Here is a 10259-nt window from a genome sequence, read left to right on the forward strand (position 1 = left end):
GGCCACACAGTCGCGGGGTCAGGCGGGCGGAGCCGCGGGCAGGGCACGGCCGGGCCGGCACTGCGCCCGCGCTGCGGCCCCGGCGTGCCTGCCCCGCTGCAATTGCCGAGGCGAAGTGCAAAACTCAATTAAAGCCGAATTCCCGCACCCAGACGCGCCGTATTAGGCTCTGGGAGTCGCTCCGAGGAGCGATAGGCTCGCGGAGCAGGGGCTGGGATGGGCTGGGCTAACGCAGCCGTCCAACGGCGGCGGAGCGCCGCAAAGCCCCGCGTCCCATTGGCCTCAGCGCGGCTTACATCGGCTTGTTTCTGCTGCGGGGAAAAACTGCCTCGTTTGACACATTCTCTTTTCCTGCTGTCTTTTAGATTATGTCGTAACCACAGAACTAGCAAGCAGTGATGGAATCACTGGACACCGAGGTGAGGGCACGGAAGACCCTGGGGACCGTGGAGTACGTGGAGTCTTCGGGCTTCGCGCAGGGGGTGCTGCCCACCAAGAAGGATGTGGTGCAGAACATGCTGTACCTGCTGCAGCCCAAGAGGGCCGGCCAGGCCCAGCGCTCCAAGGAGGACGCGGCCCAGCTGCTCGCAGAGCACCTGCAGGAACACTGGCTGGTCTGCAACCTGCACACCATTGCCACGCAGAACATAAAGAAACTCATCCTCAAAATGTATGAGGAGTTCACCCGATTGTACCAGACCAGGAAGCAGAGACAGAACCAGGCTTTTTCCGAGCGAGCCGACAGATTCAACGAGAGTTCAGAGAAGCTCTTTGACGTGTTTTGTACAGACACACAGATGAGGGATAAACTGGAGGAGTACAGTGGGATAAAAATGACCAGCATCGAGTGGAAGTTTCTGGAAGATCAGAGGAATGAGAGAAAAATGTACTACGAAGATTTCACAGAGAAGCAGGAGTTGAAGACGATGGAGAGAAGGCAGAAGATACAGTGTCTGGAGCACTTCAGGAAGCTCGCCAGGGAAGAGAAGGAGAGCAGCAAGGCAAAGGAGATGAAGTACAAGGGCGAGGAGCAGTCGGATGAGGGCACAAGCGTGGACGAGCTGTACCCTGTGGAGGAGGAGAACGGTGGCGCCCCGGCCTTCTCGCTGCGGGGCCGGCGGAAGCGCCGCTGCACCGCGGCCGCCGGCGGCACTGACCTGCCCCTGGAGGGCGAGCACATACGGATGAGCATCCGCAGGGTCAGGCCTGGCTTCTACGAGACTGTGGAAAAGGTGAAAAACTGCTAGCGCCCGCCGCAGAGAGCGGGCAGAGCTGCTGGAGTACGAGGTGGCAATGCACACGTTAGGCAAGTTTGAAATCCCACCATCCATTGGAAGTGATTGTTGTAGATCCTCAAGCCAGAGCTCAGGAACATGCCGCCTCCAGGGAAGAGGGCTGGGATGATGACAATGACAGCAAGGACTAAACCATGTGGATTTGGAAGGATGAGCTGTCAGCAGCCAGCGATGCCAAGGCTCAAATGCAGAGGATGATCCAAGGTTACGTAGCACATAAGCCTCTTCTTCCAAGGTCCTGTCTGCATCCATGGGGTTTGGAAGTCTCTCAACGTTTCTGAGCCAGCGGCGGCCTGACAGCGTGAATCAGGACACGGATTTCTGCAGGGTGATAACTTGGACTTGTTGCTAACAGAAGATCCCTGTGCTGAAGAGCCCTGGCTGCAGTGGGGGTGAAAGATGCGTGGCCTCTTCCTGCGGGAGCTGGCGTTTCTGCCAGGAAGGAAGTGGGTTTGCAGCGTGTGTCACCAGCCCCGGAGAGGCATGCTGTGCTTTTGGAAAGGGACTGCTCTCATGCTTGAGGAGCAGGCAGAGAGCAGAAGACAGTGGAGTGCTTTGGCTGTTAAAGCATTGGTGATTCTGAATGTTTTATTCTAGATTCTATTTTACCAACGTTTCCTTGATCAGGATAAACCTTCCCATAACTGGATGAGTTTTATCATGAAGTCCCTAATCTAGGATCTGGGGTGTGAATCCTAAATGAAGTGGTAATGTTTTATCTTTGGGGGGAGGGGGTTAACATAGGAGAAAATGCAAATTGCATTATTTAGTTTTAAGATGAGAGTAATTTTATAAACTGTTATACTGCCTTTTTAGGACATAGGGAAGAATAAGCCTTCCCAGGTGTAGCTGTGGTGTTCACAGCAGCAGGCACCCAGATCTGGGCTTGCTCTTCCACCCCGAGGTGGTGCATGTAGACCAGCAGGGGGGAGATGGTAGTTTTCCACCCGGAGGTTGTTTGAACAAAGCGTGACCCTCTTGCCCACGTACATCCTGAGCAGTGACGTATCTGTGACTTTTTTAGTTAAGAGTTGCTTTACTGGTTTTTAAAGGTGAGAGACTTGAACTTCCAGTGAAACCCAGTGCTGGAGATCTCTCTGGTGAGATGCCCAAACCTTGCCAGACGACACTGAAAATGGAAAACCCCCAAGTCTCTATTTGTCCACAAAAGATCTGTGGTAGAAAGAGCGCAAACTTGCCTGGTTTTAAAATTTACCTTCCAGTGTGAATGTTGGTTTCCCACTCCAGTATCTCAGCTTTTCCCCGTTTCTTTCCTTTCCGTCCTGCACATCATTTACTGACGTTAACTCGTGCTCTTTCATTCTTTGGCTTTTGCTCCCTTTAACAATAAATGCATGTATGAATAATTTTGACAGTTTATTTACTTTTGATGAATCAGTCCTCGGACTGCTTTGAAGTCCTGTGCCAAAGGAGGAATGAAACACAGAGCAGCTGCTGGTCCCCTGGGACACGGCGGCCCCGGCTGGGCTGCCCGGGCAGGCTCCAGCCTCGGCCACCTGGCACAGATCTGTGAGCTGCGTGTCCCTTCTCAGGGACCGTGCCCCTTACTGCCGGGGTCCTTGCTCTGTGTCTCTGACAAGCTCTTCATGGTAAGTCGCTCCAAAGTATTTAGTGCCCGCCGCGTGCTCTGCACCACTCGTAGTTTTACAGGTTTGGTAGCAGCACCCTTGAGCCTCTGCTGCCTGAGGCTTCGCAGCCTCCCTCCATCTCCTCTCTCTGACATGCTTCACTGACCTCCCCATGCAAATTATGTCACGTTTAAACTATTTGCCTTCCAGCCCGGAGGTGCTGGATTGAGCCTCTCACTGGGTCTCTACACCAGCAGCTCTGTTTCAGCAGGGAATATAGCCAAGCTCGGACCTCGCCAAAGTAGAAGTTTTTTAATAACTGCTGTAAGTCCCCTTTTTATTACAGATATAGCTGACAGTATAAATGCTTGTGTGTAAAGCAAATCCATTTGGGTTGGCTCGGATATGGAACACAGCTGTATAGTGCTTTATGATTTTCAGGGATTCAGGGAATTTAAGGTTGTCAAATTTGACTTCCTGTCTACCACAGGGAATTACATTTCATTCAGAAGCCCCACACTCAGCCTGCTGGAATCAGTTGAACTGATGTGTCTGACAGAAAGTCAAGCCGCAGGTGTCAGCATTCTGCTGTCTTCCTTGTTACCTATTTAGTGATTAATCACCTTCATTCTTTCAAAATAAGACAAGAAAGAAATCTGACCAACTTCTAGGCTGTGATTCTTTTCACAACATCCTGTACAGGCTGATGAGCAGAGTTTATCACATTAAAATCATATTTGGGTTTTTTTTAACTGGGTTTGACTGTGGATAGAGCCAAAGCCTGGCTCTGTTTCTGCTGCAACAGGGGGAAAATTTCTAAATCATGTATTCTGGTATTCTGATTACTCTTTGGGACCATGGTGCCTTTTTAATCAGGACAGTAAATCTTGTCCCAGGATTCTGTACTTTTGTACGTTAACAGTTGTTGACTTTCCTTTTTGGTGTGTCCCAAATAAATTAATATAACATACCTCTGGGCTTTTGTTTCTTCTTTCTAAAGGGGGAGGAAAGAGGAAACTGAAGCTAAAGTAAATCTCTGCTTCAGCTCTCCTTCCCAGGCCCTTGCAGGAGCAGCTGGGATGCATGCAGGCAGAACTGCTGCTGTCCAGACCGTGTGGGGTGGTGATAGGGAAGCTGCAAGAAATGGGAATCTGGCACAGAGACCAACATGGAGCCCTTTTTTTCAAAGATGTTGGAACTTGGAGCAGCTGAAGGTAAGGGGAGAGGAGTAGAATCTCTGCACATGGTGGCAATGTTTCATGAGGACTCTGTGTGCCTCAGGCGTGGTAGGATTGGAATTGGAGACAAAGGTGAGGCCTGCCTGCCTTCCTTGTGTGTGTGATCCCATGCATGAGTGTTCCACTGCTGCCTGTTCTATCCTGACTGTGGTTCAGGGATGTTGTTTGAGATGAGGGCAATCAATTGTGTCCAAGAGAGACAGCAATGGTTTGCACCACAGGACTTCAGCAAGGAAGGGAAATTGGAAAGGAGGAAATGCTGGAAGGGGCATGTTTGCATCAACGGCTTTTGCAGGAGGGAACTGAGGTGCATCCCGGGGGCTAGAAATACTTGTGCTGGATGCTGAGTCACTGATTCTACTGGGTATTTGGGGAGGAACATTGTAGACCTTCACCCCTTGAGTCCTTCTGGTTTCTACAGGGGGAGCAATAGGAAGGAGAGGGCATCCTGAAAGCCCTGCACCCCAGCCTGGGGTCCTGACAGCCAGGTAGGGCACATGCCAGCCCCAGGCAAAAGCTGCCTTTTTGCAGCTTTTACAAGTTCCTTAGAGCTGCCCAGGCCAGCCAGAGTGAGGTACAGAAACACCAGCCTGATTTCCCAGCATGGATGTGCCTCTCATGGCCACTGCTCTGCCTCCAGCCCCTCTCAGAAAGGGGAAGGAACACAAAGAAAACAACCCAAAATGCAAATCATGGCACTACTGAGTGGGCTGGATGTGGAAAACAACGTCTGTGACTCAGCACAGAAAGAGTCACAAAGCTGGAATTTAAAACAAGTCCAAGCTGAACTCTGTGGGCATATGGCTCATGGAGTGCTGGGCAGTGCCTCCCCACAAGGGAGCTGGGTGGGCAGGGGGAAGTGCCAGAGCCTCGTCCTAGACCAGCTGTGCCAGACAGCTTAACACAGGGTGACAGTGATAAATTGTGGCACTGCAGGTGGGATACTGGGGAAAAGTGTTCCTGGGAAGAATGGAGCAGACCTGTGAGGCTGTGTCACAACCGTGCTGGTGCTCAGCACCAGTGGCCAGGCTTGGGCAGAGCTCCAGGAAGGGAGATGAACCTCCTCTGTTACCTGACATCCACATTTTTTCCCCTGGGGGGGATGCATGGCACAGGTGGTGGTGAAGCCATCCCCACTGTGGCAGAGCTGGGCACAGAAATCCTGGTGTGGGGCACAGGAACCCGGCATGACACCTGCCCTACCCCCATCCTATGGCTCTCACTGCCTCCACAGGAAAAATCCCCCTGGATGCTGAAAGGAGCTGCAGGGCGAGCCTTTCCAAGTGCAACCACACTAATTTATTAACCAGACACGTGCAAGGGTATTTCCTGCTCTCACTAAGGGTGTTGTCTTGTTATTCTTCCTGAGTTTCTTGACAGCAGATGCTTCCTCCTGGCACAGCTTTGGAGCCAGCAGATACTGCTCCATTCTTTTACGGCATAGCAATGAAAGTTCCTCCCTGTATCCCTTTGTGCTACCCAGCAGCGTCCCCTCTTGCATGGCACTCTGGTGCTGCTCAGGTCAGTGTTTGCTCCGGGGCCTGGGGACAGCTGTGCACAGCCACAGCACCCCTGGCAGAGCCTGCTGAGCAGCCCAGACACACCTCCAGAGGGAGGCTGGCTAGAAATTGATCCTGGGGAAATCCAAATGTCTGGGAGTTAGGGTAGGAGCTGTTGAGCTTTCTCTTTCACAGCTACCCGGTACAGCGCAGCCAGGCCCCCAGACTTTTCTATGCCTGATGCTTTCAAGGAGCCAGCTTCTCCCTGGCTCCAAGCTTTTTGCAGCTCCATATGCTCAGTTTTGGGGAGTGGGTATTCACAGAGCTTTGGGCTGCACCTGCCCAGGTATTCCCTGGGCGCACTCGTGGCACTGCCATGGCTCTGGCAAGAGGTTTGCTCGTTCAGCATCCTCAGTTGTACTCCAAAACACCTTTCGTGGAGTTTCTTTGTGTGCTTCCTACTGTCCCACAGAAGCGGCCTGCAGGAGACCAGTTTGCTGAACTGGCCCAGTCTCCAGAAGCATTTTATATCCTTTTGCAGACCAACATCCCCAAAATCATTCACATCTTGGCTCCTCTGTGTCTGGAATGCATTCATTATGTGAGTACCCAGACAGTTCCTCCTGCAGTACCTTGTGTTTCTATTTTGAGACATACCACATTGTCCATGAGAGATGCTGGGAAGGGAAGTGGGCAGTGTGGGGGGAGGACACATTCAAAGGCACCCTGACTCTCTTGCTGCCATCACACCCCCAGCTGTTGGGCCCTTACTTCCCACATGCTCCTGCAGACGAGTTTCTGGATGAGAGAAGCAAGTCCTGCGGAAAGTCCAGAAATTTTGGGAGATGTGTGGGTGACCGCAGACATGAGAGAGGTGGGGTTCCCTCGCCAGGACCTCACTGACCCCCTCTCCCTGGTCCCCCCGGGTTGGGTGTCCTTCCCCGGCGGCACAGCCGACCCCACGCTGGCTGCTGCCCGGAGCTGGGGAGGTGCCTGACCTCAAGCCCAGGGCGCGGGGACGGGCCCAGCGGCGCCGCCCGCGCGGGAGGGACGGGTTCGGGTTACGGCCTCGTACAGAGATGAGTGGGGCTGCGGGAGTCCAATGAGGTGCCGCGGCCGGGGTGTATTAAAGGGGAGAGCGCGGGCGGCTGCGGGCTCCGGCAGCGTTCCCGGCCATGGCGGGCCCGAGCAGCGACGGGGACCTGCGGCGCCTGCTGAAACTGCACCGCACCGAGATCGCCATGGCAGTGGACGACGTCTTCCCACTGCTGCACGGCCTGGCTGACCACGACGTCGTCCCTGACCACATCTTCAAGGTGAGGCTGCGGAGCAGGACAGGACGGTCGTGCCGTGGGGGCTGGGGCCGGAGGGCAGCCCACGGGCCGTGCTGTGCCCGGCAGGAGACGCTGAGCCGGGCGGAGCGGGAGGGCTCCCACCGCGCTTTCCACGCGCTGCTCACCTGGCTGCTGGGCCGCGACACAGCCGCCGTCCGAGACTTCTGGGCCGTCCTCTTCAAGGACTACAACCTGGAGCGGTACTCCCGGCTCCGGCCTCTCCGCGGCGCCTTCCCCAGAGGTAGTAGGGGGTCAGGTGGGACTGGCACCCCCGGGGGCTGACAGTGGCCAGGGGTGACAGCCAGGGTGCTGGCCTCTCCCTATTATTCTTGCAGAGGTGGAGCTGGGGCGGCAGCGCCGTGGAAGGCGTCTCTCCCCAAGCCCCACAGCACCAGCCCCACACAGACCCCAAGGCAAGAGGAAAGCCCCTGAGGAGCGGGACAAAGCCCGGGCGGCACAGCCCGCTCCACGGCACAGTGCCAGTCCTGGTATGGAGACCCCGAGCAGGATGGAGATGAGGCAGGGTGCTGTCCCTGAGGTATTGTGGCGTGCCCCCTGACGCCCATCCTCACAATGCTGCAGGGCCCCTGGTGAAGGCAAAGACTGTGAAGAAGCCGGAGGGCACAGATACCCCCCGCGCCTCTCGTGCCAGCGGTGAGTGCCGAAACCCCCAGGGCAGCTTTTGCCTGTGTGCCCTGTTTGCCCACAGCTGTGGGCAGGGGCCTGCCCACCCCACTGAACCACTCCCCTGCCCGCAGCTCTCCAGGCAGTGGCTGCCTCGGTGCAGAGAGCGGTGGCTGTGGCAGGCGGTGAGGTGCCCGTCAGCCGTGGGGCCATCGAGGGCATCCTCATTAAACATGTGCTGGACCCAGGTAAGTACAGCCCAGCCCAGCCACTTCCTGCCCAGTTTAGTCCCCAAATTCAGGAGCCATTCTCAGACAGGGAGAGGTGGGGAAGGGGAGCTGGAGCTGCCTCTGGCCTCTCTTGCAGGCAGCTCCAAGACAGGCAGCAGAGCTGGTGACAAGCCATATACCCCAACTGCCTGCGAGGAGCCAGAGGCCAGGAGCAAAAGCCACAGCCTGAAGCCCCCTGCGCAGCCCAAGGCATGACGAAGTGTACAAACACCTCCCTCATATGTTTTCACCCCCATCTTGTGCAGCTGCCAAGGCTGTGGCAGGGGGTTGTTCCTGCATGGCATCATAGCCATAGCCTGGGGGTGTCCAGCAGTGCCTCTCCAAACCCCTTTTTGTCTCACCAACAGAACAGGGAATCCCAATTGCACTCCCAGGGCCAGCTGCAAGCAGCCACTGTCTACAGCCAGGACCCTCTGCCCCACCAGGTGAGCCATGGATGTGACACCTAGCGCAGCCCTAGGAGGAATTGTTTGGGTTCCCTTGGCATGTCCATTTGTTCTGGCCTTGACAAGGAAACACAGGTTCAGCTACTGGGGTTTCACCACATTACGACCCCCAAGAAACAGGCAATTTTACCACCCTGAAAGGATTGGCATGTTTGGTGCAGAGTGGGTGATGCAGGGAGAGAGTGCAAGGGAGGTGAAACACCTTGCCACAGCCATGGCTTTAGCCTATGAGGGTGGCAGTGACCCTCAGCCCACTCTCCCGGGAACAGGAGAACGAGGATGAGTGTGCAGCATGCGGTGATGGTGGTGAGCTCATCTGCTGTGACGGCTGCCCCAGGGCCTTTCACCTTGCCTGCCTGGTGCCCCCGCTGCCTCACGTCCCCAGGTGAGTCCCAGGGCACACAGGGATGCCAGTGCCCCCTGCCGTCCCTCACTGCTCTGCTCCCACTGTGCAGTGGCACTTGGCGATGTGGCTCCTGTGTGGAGAACGTGACTGAACCAGGCCAGCTGCTGGAGGCAGATTTGCCTGTGGAGAGACCCCCTGAGATCCTGGGGGAGGCGGCGCGGGACACCCAGCCGGGTGGAGTGGAGGGGAGCGTCTGCAGCCGCTGCTGCACCCGGATCCCCACTCCCCACCACTGCCCTGCTCCCAGTGGGGACCCCAGGTGAGTTCCCCATCACGCCCCACATCTCAGCCTTAGTTCCTCCCTGGACGGTTCTGCCCTGACGGACTGTGTCACCCCTGATGGTATAGGGGGCTACTGCTATGCATGTCCTGCACGGGCACCCTGGACACAGGCGGTCTGGGCACCACCGCAGCAGCTGGAGACCAACTGCTTCCAGCAGCCAAGGTCAGCACAAGCAGTGCCAGGAGCAGGGTGGGAGGGGAAGAGCCTAAGGGGAGCAGGAAGGTGGAGGTGGGTCAGGCAGGGTGAGGGACGGGCTGACACCACATGGAGGCAAATTAGTGAAGCTGTACTGGGGAAGCACGACCTGGGCCCACACCAGGTAAAGGACTGAACATGGTTAGCAACCCACAGCAAAAGGTGAACAGGCTGAGGGCAGCAAGGGAGCTGGCAGGACATCTCTCCATGCACAGGCGGAGGATGCAGCCCTAGGCAGTGACCCTGTGCTGAGCCGGGAGGAGCTTGATGCGCTGCTAGGTGAGGTAAGACTGCGTGTGACACCAACAGGCCAATTCCATGCAAAGGGGACCATATCGCTGCTGTGGGCACAGGGTGACATGGGGCTGTGGATCAGGCAGCATGTGCCTGGAAGAGGGAAAGGAGGTGAGATGGGAATAGAAAATTAACACGTCGGGCTGTCCCACAGAGCACATGGGATGGGATCTTGCACTGGGCGTTCCAGACCATGGCACGGCCGCTCGCAGAAACACAGGGGCACCTCGCCTAGCGCACAGACCAAGCACCAAACTCCGCGTGGCAAGCCATGAAAAAGCAGCCTCTGAGAGACATGTAAAATAAGACGAAAAAAGGAACAACGAGAGCATAAGAAAGTCACAGAATACAACACTGACGGACAACAAAACATCCCAAAATGGCATGGAGAGGAAAATGGCAGGCCACATCAGTGACAATCAACAAAGAAAAACCACATGTGTGAAAATGTACATAAAAAAAAACAGCAGAGAAAAAAGAATAAGGTGAATTTAAAAGAACATAATAAGCAAGAGATGAGAAAAAAACTAATATGGACAAAATATAAGAAAAAAAGCCAAAAAATTACGAATGAAAAAAAAAAAACCAAAAACACACCGGAACAAATAAAACCACAATATAGTAACCGTGAGATCAGAAAAAAAATTACTATTAAAACTAAGAAACAAAAAAAAAAAGAATAAAAAACCCCAAAAACAAAAGGGACTCAGAGAGACATCTATCACATGTCCCCTAGAGGGAGGCAAAAGATGCCTACAGCACCCGG

General features: G+C 54.9%; 2 protein-coding genes across 2 annotated transcripts in view; both read left to right on the forward strand.

Annotated features, from left to right (window-relative positions):
- Nucleotides 1-3854, forward strand: part of LOC121342090 — a 4083-nt gene extending 229 nt beyond the window's left edge. Inside the window, exon 2 of the mRNA XM_041416212.1 lies at nucleotides 366-3854. Coding sequence (XP_041272146.1) covers nucleotides 399-1247 — 849 coding nt within the window. The 5' untranslated portion in view covers nucleotides 366-398 and the 3' untranslated portion in view covers nucleotides 1248-3854. The remainder of the gene's footprint in view (nucleotides 1-365) is intronic.
- A 2309-nt stretch (nucleotides 3855-6163) lies between these two features.
- Nucleotides 6164-10062, forward strand: AIRE (autoimmune regulator). Its single transcript, XM_041416191.1, has 13 exons — nucleotides 6164-6222; nucleotides 6754-6937; nucleotides 7022-7196; nucleotides 7291-7443; nucleotides 7538-7609; nucleotides 7714-7827; nucleotides 7946-8058; nucleotides 8217-8294; nucleotides 8585-8700; nucleotides 8771-8980; nucleotides 9070-9166; nucleotides 9415-9483; nucleotides 9648-10062. Coding segments are annotated over exons 1-13 (1464 nt in total). The 5' UTR covers nucleotides 6164-6220; the 3' UTR covers nucleotides 9729-10062.
- The last annotated feature ends 197 nt before the right edge of the window (nucleotides 10063-10259 follow it).

Source organism: Onychostruthus taczanowskii, unplaced genomic scaffold (assembly GCF_017590055.1).
Source record: "Onychostruthus taczanowskii isolate IOZ18803 unplaced genomic scaffold, ASM1759005v1 scaffold51, whole genome shotgun sequence".
Taxonomy (NCBI): domain Eukaryota; kingdom Metazoa; phylum Chordata; class Aves; order Passeriformes; family Passeridae; genus Onychostruthus; species Onychostruthus taczanowskii.